Source organism: Octopus bimaculoides, chromosome 3, assembly GCF_001194135.2.
Source record: "Octopus bimaculoides isolate UCB-OBI-ISO-001 chromosome 3, ASM119413v2, whole genome shotgun sequence".
In the NCBI taxonomy this organism is placed as follows: domain Eukaryota; kingdom Metazoa; phylum Mollusca; class Cephalopoda; order Octopoda; family Octopodidae; genus Octopus; species Octopus bimaculoides.
Genome location: NC_068983.1, coordinates 143,638,620 through 143,660,863, shown reverse-complemented (window position 1 = coordinate 143,660,863; position 22,244 = coordinate 143,638,620). Strand labels below are relative to the sequence as shown.

Sequence of the window (22,244 nt, the reverse complement as noted above, 5' to 3'; positions counted from 1 at the left end):
GTTGTGTGGTTTTGCAGAAGCTCACTAGGTGGCTTTTCCTTGTTGTTGGTAGTGGTGATAATAGTGGGTGGGGTGTCAGTTCATATGTGATTATAAACATTAGTTTGTGTGTGTGTGTGTGTGTTCAGTAAATGCTAAAATGAAGTAAATAATGTAAAAGAGAGAACATCTTTTTATATGAGAGAAAGAAAGATACAGAGCAAGAGAAGGTGGTTAACTTTTGATAATGTTTATATTGAGTAATATGAGATTTTGATGGACTTAGTCTTGCTAACAAAGTTAGCTATCAAGCATAGAAAGGCTTAATTTAAAATTCTAAGTCTACATCTTTGGTTTATGGAAGTATGCATTTGTTTGTGAATATATTGGCAGGGAGATAATTAAATATCTGAAATATTTAATTTATATTTGTGTTGATGAGAAAATTTGTTGTATGCACAGGCACTGGCATAGATGTGTGGATAAGAAGCTTGCTTTTTTAACCATTTAGTTTTGGGTTCACTGCCACTTTGAGGCACCTTGGGCAAGTGTCTTCTACTCCAGATCCAAGCTAATCAAAACTTTGTGAGTGGATTTGGTTGATAGAAACTAGAAGAAGCCCATTGTGTCTTTTGTGTGTGTGTATGTATGCTTGTGTGTCCCCTGGTCTTGACATCATGGGATAGTTGTCAACAAGTAAACAGCCCACCACTAGTTGTCAAGTGGTGGTCAGAAGACACACATACACAATGGGATTCTTTCAGTTTCTGCCTACCAAATCCACTCACAAGGCTTTAGTCATGCAAGCAAGGTTGTTCATTTCCAGTCTTCTACATAAAACCTGCCTGGCCATGGGAAATATTACCTTGCCTGGAAACAGGTGAGAGTTGGCAACAGGAAGGGCATCCAGCTATAGAAAATCTGCCTCAACAAATTCCATCTGACCCATGCAAGCACAGAAAAGAGGACTTTAAATGATGATGATGAAAATGCATATCACTCGACATGGTTCAGCTACTAGAGTGTAGGTTCAAACCTAAAATGTCATTTATGTCATTATTATTATCACTTTAACCAAAGCTCTTTCACTCCCTTTTTGTTCCAAAGTAAATCAGTATTCAGTGATTATTTTTCTGTGGGCTGAAGGTATACCAGGAGCCATAATCTATTGAAGGCTTCCCGTTATTCTTGTCAGTTAGTCATTGTAGTGGCAATGTTTGTCTTGCACAGATATATCGTTTAACGTCCGCTTTCCATGCTAGCATGGGTTGGACGATTTGACTGAGGACTGGTGAAACCGGATGGCTACACCAGGCTCCAATCTGACTTGGCAGAGTTTCTACAGCTGGATGCCTTTCCTAACGCCAACCACTCTGAGAGTGTAGTGGGTGCTTTTACGTGCCACCTGCACGAGGCCATGTTTTTAACAGGTGCAGGCGTGGCTGTGTAGTAAGAAGTTTACTTCCCAACAAACATGGTTCTGTGTTCAGTCCCACTGCATGGGCAAATGTCTTCTACTATTGCCTTGGGCCAACCAAAGCCTTGTGAGTGGATTTGGTGGACAGAAAGTGAAAGAATCCCATCATGTGTGTGTGTGTCTTCTGACCACCACTTGACAACCAGTGGTGGGCCATTTACTTTCCTGTAATTTAGCAGTTTGACAAAAGCGACTAACAGAATAAGTACTAAGCTTAACAAAAATAAGCACTGGGGTTGATTTGTTTGGCTAAAATTGTTCAAAGTGATGCCCCAGCATGGTCACAGTCAACTGACTGAAACAAGTAAAAGATAAAAAATAAAAGATAGCAAGTCTCTGAAGAAATTTTATCTCTGGCAATGAAAATATTGCTACAGACTGTTTATGAATGGACTGAAAAATTCAGTAATTGTTGCTCAGTTGTCCTGTGTCAAAAACAAACAAATGTCTTGATCATGGCATGTATTGATGACAACACTGAGTCTATGATCTGGTGCTGTCTAATAAAATCTTTATAACAGACTTGGTTTTAGTAAAGCTTTGTGCAGAAGTTTATCCCAAGGCATCTCACAGAATTGCATAAACAAAAACATTTTGAAATCATATTTTTATAAAAATGTATGTGTAGACACACATGTATGGCTATGTGGTTGCAAAGTTTATTTTCCAACCATATGCTTTTATGTTCAGTCTCACTACAGGGCGCCTTGGACATGTGTCTTCTACAGTTGCCTTATGAGTGAATTTGGAAGACAAAACAAAGATGCTTGTCGTATGTGTATGCATGTATGTTTGTGTGTTTGCTTACATTTGTGCTTCTCTGAAAATTGTTCAGTTACAAGTGGTGGCATTACTGTCATTTACTCTGTCAGCAGATCATCCACTGGCTTGATACCTTGATAGATCCATTACTTAAAAAGGAGGTGGTGGTTAGCAACAGGAAGAGCCTTTGATTATAAAACAATGCCTCTATAATATATTCATCGGATGTACAAACAATGTGTAAGTGTCTGTGTGCATGTATACATATGAATATGTGTGTATACATATAATATATATGCATACATTGAGGTGCTGAAAAGTTCCTGGCTTTGGGTAAAAGAAAATACAGGAAGATCAGTTATTTTATCCAACATATTCTCCTCTCAGATTCACACACTTATTACAGTTTTTTTCTAAGCCCTGTAAAAGAACTTGGAAAGTCGGGCCTCCAACCAGGCCTTTCACAATACCCATTAAGCCAGCAACACCCTGATATATATATGTGTGTGTGTGTGTGTATAGAGAGAGAGAGGGTTGTATCTATCTATCTCTCTCTCTCTCTCTCTATATATATATATATATATATATATATATATATAATTATGTATGCTTATCTGTTATGTATATGTATATATGCACAAATTCATACTGATATTTTTATACTCTGTGACGATGTATGTAAATAAAATATGTTGTCTTTTTACCATACTAGACCAAGGCGGCATTCACACGGAGTTATAACAAAGAATCGCATCTGATCCCATATGCTACTGGAACAGTGACAAAGAAGCGTACCAAAGGTGTATCAGCAGGTGATGATGTATTCGGTGATGAAAACACAGTAGACCAAACATCTGACAGAGAAGATGATGATTCTGACAGTGATGTTACTAAAGATACTATGATTAAGGTAATCCACTTTTGTTCTTGGTGTTGTTTTAATCTTTTCTGTTGGAATACACTGCATTTGTTTCAAATACATTTTGAAATTAATGAAGAATTTAGTAAAGTAACTTTGTCATTATTAAGCTGGTCTTTGGAAAAAAAATTAACCATGACATTTTGAAGGAAGGCTTTAATCCTTTAGCATGTAAAGCAGCTATATCCAGTCTAAATATTCTACCTGCTTTATTTTCAAACTGGCCAGATTTGGCTCCTCCCACCTACCCTATTATGTCATTCTAAAAATAACAAATCACATCATTGAAATCTCAAAGCTCTGAGATGAAGCATAATTAATTCAAAACAATAAGAATAAATAAGTATTACATTTGATTGAGTAATCTAAATGCTAAAGGGTTAATTTAGATAGGAAGAATATTGCATAGAATTAGGGTCAATCAGGAAGAATATTGCATAGAATTAGGGTCAATCTCAGAAGGGTTAGTATCAAAAAGAGTTCAACTCTTTTGCTTGCTATCACATTATAATTATTTCTTTGACCTTAGAACTTATGATGTAATCTGTTGAGTGTAAATATTTAAATGTATTAGTTTTGTTATGAGCTTTGTTTTTGGATACTTAATTATTTTTGTATTTTGGGAATAATAGTGTCATTGGTTACAGGTTTCCAATGAGCCAAATACTCATTTGTTGCATATCCTCTGGAAAGGGAGTATCTGTGCAGTTTGGACACAGATAAACACCCATGATTATATTAAATGATATTATGCTCTTTAATTTTAGCTTAGATACTTTACAAACATTGGATTCGATTTTATCTAATTTAGATGTAGGCACCTTTGAAAATATTAGAAAAAGGCAAAATTTCAGCTCATAACAGTTGATCTAATCTGTTGTATATATAAACACCCATGATTATATTAAGTGATATTATGCCCTTTAATTTAAGCTTAGATACTTTACAAACATTGAATTCCATTTTATCTAATTTAGAAGTAGGCATCTTTGAAAATATTAGAAAAAGGCAAAATTTCAGGTCATAACAGTTGATCTAATCTGTTGTATATGCATAAACATTTTTAATCTTGCAGCAAATATTGTTTGTGGTTAGAGCATAACATTCTGATTTGGTAGGAATGTTTACTTCTACTAAGCTTATTAAAGGTAAAAATAGTCATAGTTGTACTTTGTCGTGACTGTTTTCTTGCTTCTGGATAATAAAATATTTAATTTAATATGAGAATAAGAATTGTTTTACACTTATTGAAGTATTCATATCAGAAAGTTGAAACAAAGAGAATTGTAACCTTCATTGTAATTTTCTGGTAATCATTAGAGTTTCCTTTTCATGTATTCAATCTGGGCACAGGTGTGGTTATGTGATTAACAATACATTTATGCTGGTTTCAACATTCTGACATGAATACATTAGTATTTCTTAACATAATTAGTATTATGATTGCCAAATTATTAAAGTTACACATATCTGTTTTGAATGGAATCATAAGAGAGATTGTAACACAGTACATGAGGATAAAATACCATCAATGATTAAGAGTTTGAACTCATAACATCATTATCAGTAGTCTTGCACCTTGACCATTTAGTCGTCATTGCTCCTATTTTTCCTGCCTTCCAACCTATTTTCTTGTTTTAAACTAGAGTTCTCTTTAATGCCAAGATTCCAAGAGTTTTGGTCAGCAAAGTTTGTAGCATGCCCAGTTGTAGATGACCATTATACTTACCCATTGCTGGTTCCAATCCACTAAACTATAAATAGCTATGATAGGGAAATTCTGTTTGCAATGGAGAACTGATAAATAAATTTTCACATTAGAATTGGAGCACAAATTTCCTTGTAGGACTGGGATGTAGTTGAGTGAATCAACCCCAGTATTTATGCCAAATCAGTTGGAATGAAAATTAGTTGACAATGTGTGGGTGGGGTGGAATCAGAACATGAGTAGTGATGAATATTGTAAAAGTTGTGCTCTTTGTCTTAGATCAGCCAATTCACCACATTTGAAATATATAAATATTGGCTGAGAGAAGCTTAAAAATAATATTTTTCATCTCTTTTTCTCCTTTTTGCAGAAGTCGGCAAAGAAAAGTTCTGAGAAGACGAATGCTAGTAAAGGGAAAGGCAAAGGCAAAGGCAAAGGACAGTCTAAAAGCTCATTGTAGCAGACTCCTTTCGATTCTTTTAATTATTGAATCATGAACATTGTTTTCAGCAGCAAAATGTGTTTGCTCCATTTTGAAGCTGTCATTGATTTGACATTAATTTTGCTCTTTTTTTCTTTCTCTCTCTCTCTTTTTTTTCCTCGTTGAGGATAATTTGAATAAATTTGAAACATTTTGTAGTAAAAACATTTTTTTTTTCTTTTTTTACTCCTTGGGCAAGTGTCTACTTCTGTAACCTCTGGCTTACCAAAACCTTGTGAGTAGATTTGACAGATGGAAACTGAGAGAAGACCATTGTATATATGTGTGTGTGTGTGTGTGTTTCTGTCTACATGTATTCACTTTGCATGATAGTTGTAAATAAGTGTCGCCATCATGCAGTTAGTATCTTTCATTTCCAGTATTCCATGAAAACATGTCTAGTCATGGAGAAATATTACCCTACATGGAAACAGGTGAGGGTTGGTGATAGGCATGGCATCAGGCTACAGAAAATCTGTCAAGAAATTCTGTATGACCCACAGAGTATGAAAGAATGGATGTTAAAATGATAGTGAATTATTATTTGGCAGAATTGGTAGAACTACAGACAAAATGCCTGGGGGTACCTAGTTACATCCCTACTTGTTCTGAGTATAAAAACTTACTGGGGTTCATAAAATAAGTACCAGTTCATTAAAATAGCCTTCTAAAATTAACCATATAGAAAATAATTCTTCTTAACCATGTATTTCCTCTACAGCAAGACATCTGTTACACCCCTTGTTTTGCGAGTTACTTGTGACCTCACTGGTGCCAGTGCCATGTAGAAAGCACCTGATACACTCTGTTAAGTGATTGGCATCAGGAAGGGCATCAGCCATAGAAACCATGTCAAAGCAGATATTGGGGTTTGGCACATTCCTCTAGCTTGTCATCTCCTGTTGATCCATCCAACCATGCCAGCATGGAAAACAGGCATTAAATGGTGATATTATGATGTGATTATTGAAGCTATGATTTTGATTAATTAAAATTAATTGTTTAGTACATGAATGAATGATGATAGTTCTCATTTTCCTATTAAATTTTTATGCTGCAGATGTCACTAGGTGTCCAATATTTGCTTTGGCATAGTTTCTATGGCTGAATGTTTTTCTAATGTCAACCATTGTACAGAGTGTACTGGGTGCTTTTCCTGTGACAGCACTAGGATGGGCATCTAGCTGAAGACACTTTGTCAATGAGGACATTGGTACTCTCTGGTTAGACAGATCATGCTGAACTGTTCAACCTATGCAAGCATGGGATATGGATGTTAAATGATGATGGTGATGATATATTTGATGGAACTCTCCTATTGAAGATGATGTATGAGCATTCAGCTTTTGCTGAATGACCTGCACATATGATTTGTTTATAGTGATCAAATGTTCATGCAGCGCATTAGCTCACTCTCTCCATCAAATCGACATTGTCTGAACAGGTGCACAGTGTACTACACAACAAGTGTCAAAGTGATCACAGAGCAACATGAAGTGAAGTATTTTGCTCAAGAACACAATGCACCACCCAGTCTAGGAATCAAAATCACAATCACCAGATCATGAATGCAACACCCTAACCACCAAGCCATGTGCCCTTGATGATATATACATATTTATATTTATAGGAAATGAAATGTGCAGGCGCCAGTTTCAAAATTTGAAGAGTAATATTAAATGCATTGAGTCTAAGTAAATTATCATTAAGAGATGAAGAAATAAATGAGTAACTTCATTTATAATTATAATAAATGTTTTAGCATAATTGCCTTTCTTACTAATATCTGGGTGACACGTAAAAGCACCCACTACACTCTCTGAGTGGTTGGCGTTAGGAAGGGCATCCAGCTGTAGAAACTCTGCCAAATCAGATTGGAGCCTGGTGTTGCCATCCGGTTTCACCAGTCCTCAGTCAAATCGTCCAACCCATGCTAGCATGGAAAGCGGACGTTAAACGATGATGATGATGATGATGATGATGATGATGATCTGTTTTCCAGATATCAAATTAACAAGATTAAGTTGCACATTATGTTAAAAGCATTCCATTTTCAACATATGTGTTTAGTTAAGGTATACGAAGAAAATGAAAAAAAAGGACATACATATATATATATATATAAAGTAAATTAATCAATGAACAATAAATTTTAATAGAAATTTATAAAAGCAACTGAAGAAATAAATTCAATATACTGAATTTATGATAGAAAAATTGTTCTACTTGTCAAATTTTTTTTCTTTTTTTTTTGTTTGTTTTTAAATTGTAAATATATTCTGATAAAAAACCCAACAAAAACAAAAAATATTTTTATGAAATAGACTCATCTGAATGGAGGGAAAAGATGTCATGGTTAGGAATAATGGTAATTTGTTTGTAATTTTCTTATGAGTTGATGTACTGTAGGATATAGAAAATATATCTAATATTTTAAATGTACATTGTTTGGGTTTTCATTATATCCTCATAATTAAAACAAAGAGTTATAATTGTGGAGAAAAGCCAAAATTTAAATGTGACCACTTGAAAACAAAAATTAAATAATCCAAACTAAATGCAGCGGAAATAAAATATTAAGAATGTAATAAATACTTTCAAGTTGGAAAAAGTAAGATTGATGCCTGCTATTTTGCATGATTTAGCATAGAACTTTTACATGTCTGCTGAATATTCAAAATCTTTGAAATAGAAGAATATTATTTTTATACAACAGTATTTTAATGTGTAAAATGTAGAATCACTTTTTAAAGGTATCTCTAGAGATTTTCTATAGAAATTAGTGCCAGCATTGTGAGTTATAACATTTCATATATAAATGTGTCTGCAAACAATGCAATTGAAGATAGAAAAATAGGTAATGGGTGTATATGCATATTTCAGGAGTTATTGCTCCTTCAGCACCACATCCAACCCACTGAACCATCCCAAACATTGCTTAAATAGCCACTGAATTTAGCAGTGTAACACAATTGGATATACCAATTTTTAATATTTGATACTTTCCTGGCAACTGGAATTAAAATGTAGAATATACTAAGGCTGGTTCAAATGATTATGACACTTCCCTGTCATAATTTTTGTTTAGATTCCTATCTAAACAAAAAAGAAATCCTTATTTTAAGACTTTTTAATTTCTAAAATAGATGATTATATACTTCATTTTTGTATTTGGTTTGCAAGATTCTTTATGTGAATTTGTGTGTTGAAACAAATTTTGTTGTCTAGGGAGAGTCATACCAATATAATTAACACACATACTGGTTCAATTCCACTCATTTATTAAATATTTGATTTGACCCCAACACCCACCCACCCCCAAAATCAGATATTTAATAAACAAGTGGAATTGAACTAGTGTGTGTGTGTTAATTATATTGGCATGATGATTCTCCCTAGACACAACAAAAGATGATTATGTAGTTTAAAATTTATTACTGTTTTTAAAATGAAATAGCAAAATGTAGGCAATTTCAAGTCCTTATCCAGAAATTTGATATAAAAAAAGGAGCTGATCTGGTGTTAACAAGATATTACAGAAGTATATCTGATAAAAAAAATAAAGAGAAATCAAACTCCACCTTTAGCCAACAAAGGAATTTATAGAGTTGTTCGACTTGTTAGAAATAACAGTTAAATCTCCATCAAATTATACTCTATTGTCTTAAAATGTGGAAGGAGTTATTAGATAATACAATCTTACGTGTGTCTGGAAAAGAAAATTTGATAGTCATGGCTAGAATGTATTTGATCATAGGTTTGTTTTATCACAACAGACTTCGGGCTAAACAACAACAATAATAATAACTGTTGCTATCTTTTTTTTTTTTTCAAAACTGGTGATGTTGATTAGTGGGCTTATGTAAAACTATATTTTAGTAAGGGACATCTTAACAGCATTATAAGCCCCTGGGCAGACCAATGCACTGGGTCCTATAATACTTTTTGACAGCACACTGGGCATTTGCCCAGGAACCTATGGGGTCCTTAGGTAACTGAACAGTGTGCTGATGCTATAAGATGTTACTGATTTTAGTTAGTATAATAATCTATTATAATTTCAACTAAATGTGGAATGTGAGGTAAAATACCTTGTAAAGGATTATCTTTCAGAACAATATAATATAAAGCAATTAATTTAAGAGTAGAAAAAAAAAATATTAACATGGTCTACAAAAACCAGTTTCAGTGGCATCTATAGTAGTCTATAAAAGCAAATAAAATGTCTTCATTCAATATTATAGATAAAATATAAGTATTCAGTGATTCTAGAACTAATATATCTCAAAAAAATTACTGATTTAATGTTGTTTGAAACATATTGGTAAGAGATTAAACATTTTGTTCATGTCTATACACACTGATATATATTAGTGTGTAATGTGTCTGGCTTAAGTAAAAACAAATTAAAAGAATTCCAGTAGCTATATTTTCCTTCTATTCTCATGTCTCTTCATTCTCACTTTAGATGGTATCATCTCACATTCTTACACTTATGTATCACAATTAATATTTAAAGTATCATTTTATACATGTTAAGTGTGTATATTATTTGTTATTTGCAATATCCAAGAGTGAGAAGTATGTAATAAAAAGTATAAAATCTGAGATTTTTGATTGAAATTTTATATTAAAAAAAAAGATAAAAAATGACTAGACTGTGTTGAAAACAAAAATTAAACATTCATTAAGATTGTATCATAGTTTTCATAGACAAGGAAAATTTTTTTCCTAAATTTAGTTAGCACCTTTAGTGTGTATGTCTATTTGTGCATGCGTGCACATGTGCATGTGTGTATACTCATATACACACACAATTTTCAGCCCACTGATGAGTACAGTCAGCCAAACAAAACAATTTGCACAAAAAACTTTAGGTGTGGATGTGAAATCTGGGTTGCTACATATATATGCATATAACAATGCATGAAAATACACATTGTATACATATATGTATATATACACCACATACATTATGTACATAAACCTTAGATTTGTTCTTTACATGTGATATGCTTAGATCTAATATACTATTTGTATGACCAGTTTTCTATTTAAAGTTATTTTCCATGCTTGAAAAACATGAAAAAAAAAAGTTGAAAGACAATTCTTTTCCTTACAGAAAAAAGAAAAAAATATACCATAGGGTTTAAAATGTAGAAAAATATGAATGGAAAGCAAAATATGAATAATAATATACTCAATATCTCTGTCCAAAACTAAGATGAAGAATTAATCTCAATATTTTGGCAAGTCATTGTCAATTATTTAGAATCCTAAAAAAAAAAGAAAGAAAAAAATAAAAATATTAATATAAAAAAGCTAAAATTCTAAATTGGTGATAGTGTAGATTTTTCATGTTCCGTCAGTTCTGGATGCCAAAAATCGACAATCAATACAATTCGGTTTCCTTTTCCTTGATGCCAGACTTCATGTTCAAAAGAATCATCAAATATTAAAAATTCCCCTTCTTTCCAATGCCTGAGGGAATAAAAAGAAAATATAAGATATTTTAATTTAGTTAATTTACATTTATTATTAAATATTTCTTTGCCTATCCAGTGTCTGAAATTTTAAGTAAAGCAAAGTTAAATCTTTATTTTCCTACTTGTGAAAATATACATCTTATGTCAAATGATGTAAGCTGCTTGTAGACAAAAGCTGCTATCACACTATAGATTTAATGTATGTACAATATTATCATCATCATCATCGTTGTTTAACATCTGCTTTCCATGCTGGCATGGGTTGGGCGGTTTGACTGAGGACTGGCAAGCCAGAAGGCTGCACCAGGCTCCAATCTGCAATGGCAAAGTTTCTACAGCTGGATGCCCTTCCTAATGCCAATCACTCCAAAAGTATAGCAGGTGCTTTTACGTGCCACCGGCACGAGGGCCAGTCAGGCGGTACTGGTCACAACCACGCTCAAAGGGTGTTTTTTACGTGCTACCTGCATGGGAGCCAGTCACGCGGCACTGGCAATGACCATGCTCGAATGTTGTTTATCATGTGCCAGTAAGGTGACGCTGGCAATGATCACGCTCGAATGGTGCTTTTTACATGCCACTGGCACAGTACTGTCATTGGTCACGTCAGCGATTTTGATTTCACTTGCCTCAACATGTCTTCACAAGCAAAGTTTATTGTCCAAAGAATGAAAGGTACTCATAAGTCAGCTGGCATAGGCCATGGGTTATGGTCTCAGTTGGCTTGTTGGGTCTTCTCAAGCACAGCATATCTCTAAAGGTTTCAGTCACTAGTCATTGCCTCGGCGAGGCTCAATGTTTACAGGCCGTGCTTCACCATACATCCAAGGTCTTTCAACTATGACATCCGTCATTTTCTCGGGTATTGTGTGACTAAATTATTCAATTTGTCCCTTTTTTTTAAGGTATTAGGGTGTGATTTAAAGAAAATTTGGTTTCTATTTTCAGCAGGTCAAATTGCCACATTAGAAGCTTCTTTGATGATTCAAACTCCCTTGCCAACTTTTACTGAAGTACTAAGTTACGGGGACATAAACAAACCAACAGTGTGTCAAGTAGTGAGTGTGTCTGTGTGTGGGTGGATGGGTGTGTTTGTGTTTCCTTGTCTTAACATTGTGGTAGTTGTAAATGAGCACCACTGTCGCAAGTGGTGTTGTTCATTTCCAATCTTCTGACAATGTTGATGTAAAAACATGCCAAGCCATGGAAGAAGAAGAATGCACTTTATATCACTTGATCCATGAAACAAATATCAAACAAGTCTAAAAAAAAAAAGTTAGCAAACATTACCTTGTTTTATTGCCAACTCTTATTTTAACACCGCCAGGAATTACTAAGCCAAGATGGGCTCTTAAACGGCAATTTGTTGGACCACAATGTGGCCATACATGACTACCTGGTTTCATGATGGAAAATTTTACCTGCCACATAGAAGGAAAAAAATGGTTACAAATAAACCTGTGTTATGGATATATTAATATGCATTCTTCATTTGTAGCAAGGTTTTAAAAAAATCTGGAGTATAACATTATTCTGTGAGTCTTGACCCCATCTCAGTTCATCTTTGAAGTTTGATGCTTCACAAATACTTTTTATTTTGTTTTATTAATTTAATAATTATGATATACTGTATTTTCTGGCATACAAGACACCATAGTATATAGTGTAAACACTCTAATATGAGGTAACTATAAAGTGACACATGTATGTCATTTGATTATAGTGATAAATGCTTGCACAACACAAGTACCACTCTCTGGAGATCTTGTGATTAGTACCCAATGACAGGCTTAGGTATTAATCGCATGAAACTGCAGCTTTTACATCATAATGTCTCCCTACTAGAAGGATGCTGTGACAACAGCTAGGAGTCCCTCACACCAAGTGGCTTTACTGCACATCCTGACACCAACCAAGGGTATTTCTGTGCACCCACACACAGATGGAATGCCATCACATATGCTAGTTAACCCATAACTGGGACCCTGACAGGTGCTACTAATCTGGGTCAGAGAAGACTTGAGAACAATTGTGGCTAAGAGATGGTTCCACACTCCTCAAAGCCTTGGGATACCTAAACCAGAGTCCCACTAATGGATGCAGTTTAAAGTCATGCCTTGAACCTAAGATGTAATAACAACAAGACGTACTGATAAAAAGATATTCCTACCTGTCCTCTCCTACAGTTGGTAGCATCTTGTAAATTATCAAGTAATGCACAAGTTTTAAGGACATTTAAACAACCTTTTTTATTTCGTTCTCCTGTAGATAGAAAACAATAATCATAAACTTGCCAGTCAAATACTAATTGGCAATAATAATAATAATCTACACAAGATTCTATCAATTCAATAATACAACTTAAACAAAACAACCCACAAACAAAAGACACCCTCTATACAGCAATTATCCAGTGAAATAAACTTTCACCAGCAATCCAGGTAACCAACACATTACATACTCAACACACAATACAAGCAGTAATACAACAAAAGACTGCACTACACCTCAAGAGAGAAAAACTAATGCAATACAATACCGGGAAAAGTTTGCACACTCCCAACAACAGAAAAGAACACACACCCCAGCAACATGGAGATGTAGCAAGTGAGGCAGTAGAAATTTGCCTCAAACTACCAAATGTTGAACAACTATATAATAATAAAACAAAGCTGCTTACTAATTGATCTATCATGCCTGTTTGATTTCAGGATTGTTAAGAAAGAGGATGAAAAACAAACAAAAAATATAATCCCTTAAAATTTGAAATTAAAAGAATTTGGAGTATGAAAACTGTAAAAGTTGTGCCTGTAATAATGGGTGTATTGGGAACTGTAAGTAAAGAAATAGACAAATGGTTCAATGAAATTGGGATAGAATGCACCTGTAGAGTTTCTATAGAAAGTTTGCCTTTTAAGGCCAGGAAAGATCATCAGGAGGATCTTAAGCACTTGAAAGACTATTGAAAGCCTGTGGATAGCTAAGGTTACAGGTAGTAACCTGCTACCCACATAAATTCTACCAGGAATAAGAATTTGAGTAAAATCAATAATTTAAAGCACTTTGCAAAAAAAATAACCAACAACTACAGGGCTTACTAACGACTGTTAAACAATTCAGTGATGACATCAGGATGCAATTTGGCCTCGATAAATGTGCAAAAGCTACCTTTATCAAAGGAAAAATGACAGAAACATCCAATGTTAATCTTGACCAGCAGAATGTCATAAAGGAATTAGAACTAGTGGAGAGCTCCAAATACCTAGGGGTATTTGAAGGAGACGGAACCAAACATTCAGTGATGAGGGAAAGGATCAGAAGAAAATGTTATCGCACGGTAAGGGCAATACTCAAGACAGCTGAATGCAAGAAACAGGATCGAAGCGATCAACACTTCGGCCATACCAGTCATGACTTACAATTTCAATACCATTTACTGGTCACTTACTGAAATATGTAATTTTGATAGAAAAATATAAAAATTGTTGACAATGCATAGAATGCACCACTCTAAGGCAGATATAGAATGACTTTACCTGCAAAGAAAAAAGGGTAGTCGTGGACTTTTACAACTGGAATTAACAATGAAGATTGCCACAATTGGCCTAGACACCTACCTGAAAAACTCTGATGACTGGATGTTAAAACTTGTCTCAAAGTATGAAAACAAGAAAGCATCATACTCAGTAAGAAAACAAGCAACGGAATATACAAGTGAATTCCAAATACGACAAATTCCAGAATTAGATGTACTAGAAAGAAGCATAGAAAAAGCTAAGCGTATGAAAAGCTGTGCTAAAACTGCTGCCTTAGATATTACTGATAAATGGCAAGAAAATCCTCTCAATGGCAAATACCCAAAGCGAGCGAATAGTGTCAATGTTTACAAAGCCCTTACCCATCAATGGTTAGTGTCTTCTGGCTTAAAATTAGAAACAGAAGGGTTTATTAAAGAATGGCAGTAGCCCAACATGTGTATATCAACAACAAAATGAAACTATTGATCATGTCTCCATGTGCACCTACAGAGTATCTCAACAAGCATAGTAGAGCAGCACAATATATCAACTGGGTAATTTGCAAAAACCTGGACCTGCCCCATGATAAAAACTGGTGGGAACACAAACCATTTCCAGTGCTTGAAAATGATCGCCTCTCACTCCTCTGGAATGTCACTATTCAAACTGACAGAAAGATAGATGCGAATAGGCTAGACAAAAATCATGCCTCCTCATTGATATGACTGTCCCAATTGACATAAATGCATCTGTCAAGAACTACCAAAAACTGAGCAAGTATAAAGATCTTGAAATAGAAATTAGCAAAATGTGGAACCTCAAAACTAAAACAATACCTGTAGTCATAGGTGCCCTAGGAATGGTAGCAAAAGGGGCTGATTGCTACCTAGCTCAGATACCAGGAAACCCCAAAATGGCAGAAATTCAAAAGATAGTGCTCATGGGAACTGCCCATATCTTATGTAAAATACTGTCTATGTAATCTCAAATTTTAAAACAAACTCATAAATTTCTTGGTTTCTTAAACAATCTATAGAACAATACCATGTGCAAAACTAAATATATGACACCCTACGCATAACACCAACATGAACTTCTAACTTGTTGTCTCTTGAGGTCTCTGGATGAGACTTGGAGCCAACTTGTACAAATACAAAGCAAAACATATAATAATAATAATCATCTCTACTATAGGCACAAGACTTGAAATTTTGTAGGAAGGGGCCAGTTGGTTAGATTGGCACCAGTGCTTGACTGGTACTTATCTTACTGACCTTAAAAGAATGAAAGGTAAAGTTAACTGCAGCAGAATTTGAGCTCAGAACAAACAAAATGCCACTCAGCATTTCATCCAGCATGCTGATGATTCTGCTAGCTCACCACCCTAATAATAATAAAATAATAAAGATAAAAAAATAATGATGATGATGATGGTGATGATGGAGGTGGTGATGCCTCTATCATAATTATTGTTTTTCCATAATGATATCAGTTGGGTCTGTTGTATGGTGTGTCATTCTTGTCTTAATTCTAAATTAAACTCATCCATGTGGCTCACTGATTAAAAAAAAAAAAAAAAATGAACATCACATTTCGTGAGCAATAATGTCATTGACCTGATTAATAATGAGCCAATCATTGCTTCTATGCATTCATGATGGCTAGAGTGACAAAGCATCAGTGAAATTTGAATAAAATAAATACCATACATTATTTTTGCTTGAAAGCACCAATTTCTCAGTTTTCTCCCTGATGTTTACGTTTCTAATTGAAATACATTGGAGAGAGAGGTGGGGGAAGTCCCACATACACAATCATACATGCATAACTATATATATACTTTCATCATCATTATCATTTAAATTCCTTGTTTTTTGCAGACATGGGTTGGACAGATGGTTCAACAGGATGAGAAGAGCCAGAGGACTGCATTGAGCTCTAATGTATGCTTTGGCATGCTTATTTTCACTTGATACCCTTCCTAATGCCAATAGTGAACTGAGAGCCTTTTAGTGACACCAGTGCTAGAGAGATCAAGTAAATCACAAGGAAAGTCATCTTGAAGGAGTTGGGGAACAGTATTGGGGTGTTGGCTTTATACAAAGTATTGAAAGGCTAAAGTATGACTGAAAAACAAGAACAAGTGTTTTGCGGTGGAGGAGATACATGGCTACCAGAATTGAAAAGTGAGAAAAGCTGGTAGTGATGAGGTGTCAGGGTATACCATCTAGGTACAGGAGGATGGCTATAAGAGAGAATAGGAACAAAGAAATGAAGATGGCTGAATGGGTAGGTTTGCAAAAGTGTGAAAGGCGAGTGGTAGATGGTTAGAGATGGGGATAGCAGTGAATACAGAAAATGGTGAACACAAGTAGATGTGTGGGCAATGGTGAATTTCAGAGTGGATCCAGGCTGAGGAGGTGATGAATGGTAGTACATAAGAGTAGGTTGGGGGGGGGGGGAAAGCAACAGTATAATAAAACCATAGAGAGAGAGAGAGAGAAATAGGGAGATAATGTTGAGGTAGAGAGAGAGGGATACACAGTGACAGAGGTGGAGGTTAGAGATATGTAGGAGTGGTTTAGTAAATGACAACTGAAGGTGGAAGGGGACTATTTCTGGCAGATATGGTAAGTTATTCAGTGGAAAACAAAGGAATAAGGGATGATACTGAAAATGCAAAATGGGTAGCAAGGGAAGTAGTTCCAAAGGCTAGGAGAATTAGTAGCATGAAAAGGAAGGAGGAGTGAAATATGTGTAGTTCTGCTCTCATACAATTACAGCAGCTGAGTAAATAGTGCTGTAGTTAGAAATGTGATAGAAGGAAGGGAGTTATGAAAAAGCTTGACAGAAACAGACTGGGTGCAGGGGTATAGACATAAACGATATGCTTTTTGGACTTAATTTTTGCTGAGGGGGGATGGGTCTTAAGGGGTCTCATCAAGTCTGCATGCACCAGATACCCTTAACCTCTATAACTTCTGAAGTTGTGGGAAGAAATAGCAAGGTCAAATCTCAGAACTCTGGGTCACAGAGAAAAGATTTTCTCCTATTACAACACCATTCACATCTAGGATGCATTATAAGAATTGACCCCAGTGTTAAATTAGACTTTGAAAACAGAGGTTGCAAAGGGTTGTAACTAAATACAGCAGACATCTCATGGAAGGCTCTACTGATTCTACCAATCCACTGCCTAGGACAAAATTAAATCTTGTAGAAATACATATAAATTTAATTAAATTGTTATAAAGAATTAAGAACAGAAGATAAGGTACTTAAAAATTCCTGCATTAACACCACCACCAATTAATCACTATAGATTACCTCTTTGGTAGAGTGTCATCTGTCTCCACATTCCTCTATCTAGAAGGTTCTCTGCTTCATCAACAAAATCTGTACCAGATCTGTCAAAATATTCCAGGACCTCATCTCGAATCATTTCCCAGTTATTTTGGAGAGTCTAATAAGATAGAAAAGTTGAAGAAAAAATGTATAAATGGTTTAACTTAGACTATACACAAATAAATGTTTTAAAAACAAATTTCTAAGCCCTGTATTTATATCACAAGTGTATTATGTTACTCTTATGTTTTTTTGTACTTTTATGTAATAGTACAATTAATATATGTATGTATCTATTATATAATTAATATAGGTATGTAAATATCTATTAATAACTACATCAGATAAACTTAGTATGTATATATCTATATGAAAATAGACAGCCCTGCTTACAATTAATATTTTATGAACTGAGGAATTACAGTTGGCTAGAAATAGCAGCTAAATCTCCATCAAATCACACCATAACATCTTAAAATGAAGAACACATTAAACAATGTAATGCCAGATATTCAAAAGACACAAAAGGCAGATATTCAAAGAACAAACACAAATGGAATGTTTTTGATCATAAGTCTGTTTAGTCAAAGTTGACTTCAGGCTAAACAACAAAAACATTAATATTCTTTATTCTTATACCAATTGCCTGCATTAAAGGATATTAAAACTTTTATAATAATATATTGAAAACATGAAAAAGGCAATAATTCATTTTAAAAATTCACATGGTTTAAAAATTTGATTGCATTCCAATTGATTTTTGTGACGTATGACAGATAACTTTCACAATTTATTTAAATCTAAATATATTATATTTACTCTTTATTTATATTTGATACTATGGTGATGTCAGAAATATAGAACTTACCAAAAATAGTGAATAACAAAAAAAAATAAAAATACATAAAGCAAAAACATACATCATGTGACTGGGACTTCTTTTTTGTATTATTTTCCTCATTTTGGATATATTGTCTACATGATGTTTCAACTGGTTCTCTCTTCAAACACCTTCAAGTGATATTTCTGAACTAGGTCAAGGTATGAATCTTGAATATTCAAATCAGTTGGTACAATAAATTTTCTAGCTTCAATCCCTGACCTAGCACAGTTAATCACATGAAGCTAACTGAGTATAAATACCAATCAAAACATTATGTTAACAACACATCTAAAATGAAGAAATAGTTTTGTAAAACAGATATCAGTATGAACTCAGCTCAGAAAAAAATCCAGAGGTATATCTGTTTGGGTATTGACTTAACAAGGTCTTACTGGTCTTTGTTTTGTTAAAAAACATTAGAAAAGTATATAATAGGTTGTGAGAAATCTAATTTTTCTATTTAATTCCTACCTGTTAATTTGTGCCATAAATTCAATTCTTGAAACATGTCATAAATAATGATGGAATAATATTTTGAACTGTTGACATAACTTCCTTTGTTTTTTTTCTAAAATATTACTTTACTCTTTGTTTGCTATCTAATAATATCATATTCATATTTACTTACATTTGCTTACACTGAAAATGAACTTACATACTTGATAGTTCCCTAATTAGCAATGCTAATGCTTATTTTTAACCAATGTCCATGTAGGATCAGGTTTGATCCCATTTCACAATCTGTTGGATACACATCTTTCAGAGCCTTAACTTGATCCAATCCCAGTGAGTAAAATTGAGTAAACAGAAACTCCCAAACTTCTTTGGGTGGACTGCATCTGTTATCAGATAGTAGATTTAATCCATCACCTAGTTTCATGTTTACTTGAGTGTCTTTAACAGAGTCTACTAATCACCAAACTTCTAATCAAAAGTGTTCCGGTTGTGACCATCCTATTTCTTTCAGATGTAATTTATCTAGAAATTCATTATCTAATCATTCTTTATTGTGTGATGTGAGGGAGATTTTAGACATTATTTCTAGGTAGTTGAGGACTTCCTAATAGTTTCTCAATGGCTCACACGATGAGGATGGTAGTGGTATGGTTGATGCTGATTAGCCCAAAGTTAGCAATGGTCCTACAAACCTATAGTCTAAGACATTCCAACCTCAATCACCCTGTCTTCCTTTTAGACATCATGTATCTAGAATTACATTTTTTAAGACTGTAGGATGTGATCTAAGGGAGATTTTACTGCAATTTCTAGCAGGCCAAATGAACATGTATAAGCAAAATTATGGAGTATGTTGGGAAAATACTGGTGACTGTTAAGAATATCATTCAGGAAGTTGAAATATGATGAGCAATGAAATCACATTGAAAATTAACAAACCTCAATTGTATTTTGATAAGGTAAATCTTCAGGATCCCACCATGGTTTGCCTGTAAGTCTGTCAACATTGTATAAAGAACGCTGGTCTCTGGAAAGGAATAGTTTTTTGGCAGCTCCATCATCGTAAACTTCTTTAGCCTGAAGATAAAAAATATTATACATACATATACACACAGATAAAATCTATATACACACATGTGCATGCACAAAGTTGACCATATTGAAATTAATGGGTCAAAAGAATATTGGTAGAACTCTAAAACTAAAACAGCCAGCAAGTTAAAACACAACCAGCCAGATATTGTTGTGTGGGTTCACAAAGAAATCAGCTGCCTTCAGGTCACCAACATGGTTAGAAAAAGACAAGAGAAAGAGGACATCTATGAGTCATTGATAAGAAGTTTGCAAATCCAGTACATTAAGATACACTTTCAGTTTCATATCTATTATTATTGGAGCAACATGATATATATCAACACATGGGGAGAGAATGCAAATCCTCAATTCATATGCTACAAATGATCAAAGTATCTAGGACAATAAAAATCTGCGAGACCTTCTTAAGATTTAAAGGCTGATAATTAAAGATGCTTTCATTTACAACTTTGCTACCAAGTAGGTGGCTAATCAAAATTTACTCTTAATTTAAAAGAGAAAGAGAAGAACATACATACATGTACTGGCAGAAATATCTGCTATCATCACATCATCTTGAAGATGGGACTATGAAAGTTTATAAACATTGATGATACATTTAAGAACTTTATTGTTCCAAACAAACTGCGAGTCAGCAACGTGATAGCTGAAATGCCTTTGATTAAGGGTCTGCTCAAGCTTTGATCAAAGTTAAAAAGTAACAACTTTCAGTTAGGTAGACTAAACTGGTCAGACTTGAATGATTTAACTATAGACTCAGTACAATGCTGAAGTTAGGATAAAGCTACAGATATTGTAGTGTCCATTTCACCTGGGCACAGCTGCAGTCTCATAAATAATAAAAAAACATAATTAAAGAAATTTTAATTACCTTTTTCGGATGTCCAACACGCTGGTAGGCATCTCCAAGATGAAAGTAGAATCTTGCATCAACTGCACTCTTATCTCCACTTTCAATACCAGACTTCAAGTATGGAATAGCTTTTGCTGGATTGTTATCACTAACCTTGATAATGAATCCTAAATGAGCCAAGGCAAAGCCATTGTCAGCATCAAATTGTAATACCTGAAATGATAATTGTATCCCATGAGACATATTCTGACTAAACTAGTATAAACATTATATATATACACATATAATGTTTATATTTACACACATACACACACATATGCATATATATATGCATATAAATACATATATGTATACATATGTGTGTGTATGTGCATCTCTCTCTATCTATCGGGTGTGTGTGTGTATATATATATATATATATATATGTATATATATATATGCAAACACTTGTTGATACTCCTTTAGATTACTCAACAAGTCATGGTTCACTTGCTCACATGGTTGCCTGATGAACTTCTGAGTGATATAATGTATAGTGCAATTTAAATAATTGTTTATTGTTCACATCAAAATAAAAACTCCAAATGAAATAATTGTAGCAAACACCAGTTGGTGATGCCACCTAACTACAGACCAATCAAAACCGAACTTCAGCAAATAAAACGAAATGTCCCTTTAAGGGAACCAACCAACCGGAACGACTTATAACTGTATCTACAAGGAAACCAACCAAGCAGAATGACAAGCTTGACCACTGAAAAAAAAGTCACCAGAATTTTAATGAATCAAAAATCAGATCCACTTGCAGAAAAAATTATGAATTCATCTGATCCCAAAACATACCACTACAAGCGAAAGCGTCTATTAGAAGAGGATCAGAAAAACTGTAAACCAAATTCCCATTTTTTTACAATTTTCATTTCACACTTGTTTTTTTCAGTATGACTTGTTGACCACCACTAAAATTAATGAACTTGTACATTCAAACAAATTGATATACAGTTTTAATTTTATTGACTGCTATGAAAATTCAAACTTACACCTTCTGTTTTGAACATGTTAATTTATCAACATTGAAACATTTTAATTTGTCAACATTGAAACATTTTAATTTGTCAATATTGAAACTTTTAAAGATGTTTTTTCTAATTTTGAACTTTTACCATTGATAAACAAAAATATTGTTGAAACTAGTTTGGTATATATGTAAATAAATGTATTTTAAACATTTACGAGTTTTTGAAATTTAGGTGCATTTTCAACAACACACTTTCCTATATTT

The 22,244-nt window shown here is 34.0% G+C and overlaps 2 protein-coding genes across 3 annotated transcripts in view; one reads left to right on the top strand and one right to left on the bottom strand.

Moving 5' to 3' along the window:
* Positions 1–7,764, top strand: part of LOC106878293 (replication factor C subunit 1) — a 49,147-nt gene extending 41,383 nt beyond the window's left edge. For both annotated transcript variants that reach the window (XM_052966605.1, XM_014927477.2), the window contains exons 24-25: positions 2,931–3,128; positions 5,216–7,764. In XM_052966605.1, the coding sequence (XP_052822565.1) occupies positions 2,931–3,128; positions 5,216–5,305 (288 nt within the window). In that variant the 3' untranslated portion in view covers positions 5,306–7,764. The remainder of the gene's footprint in view (positions 1–2,930; positions 3,129–5,215) is intronic.
* Positions 7,765–8,668: 904 nt separating this feature from the next.
* The window catches only part of LOC106878285 (aspartyl/asparaginyl beta-hydroxylase), an 89,350-nt gene continuing 75,774 nt past the window's right edge, over positions 8,669–22,244 (bottom strand). The window contains exons 8-13 of the mRNA XM_052966803.1: positions 20,981–21,175; positions 19,954–20,091; positions 17,658–17,793; positions 12,983–13,074; positions 12,103–12,233; positions 8,669–10,807 (exon numbers count right to left, since the gene is read on the bottom strand). Of these exons, the coding sequence (XP_052822763.1) occupies positions 10,657–10,807; positions 12,103–12,233; positions 12,983–13,074; positions 17,658–17,793; positions 19,954–20,091; positions 20,981–21,175 (843 nt within the window). The 3' untranslated portion in view covers positions 8,669–10,656. The remainder of the gene's footprint in view (positions 10,808–12,102; positions 12,234–12,982; positions 13,075–17,657; positions 17,794–19,953; positions 20,092–20,980; positions 21,176–22,244) is intronic.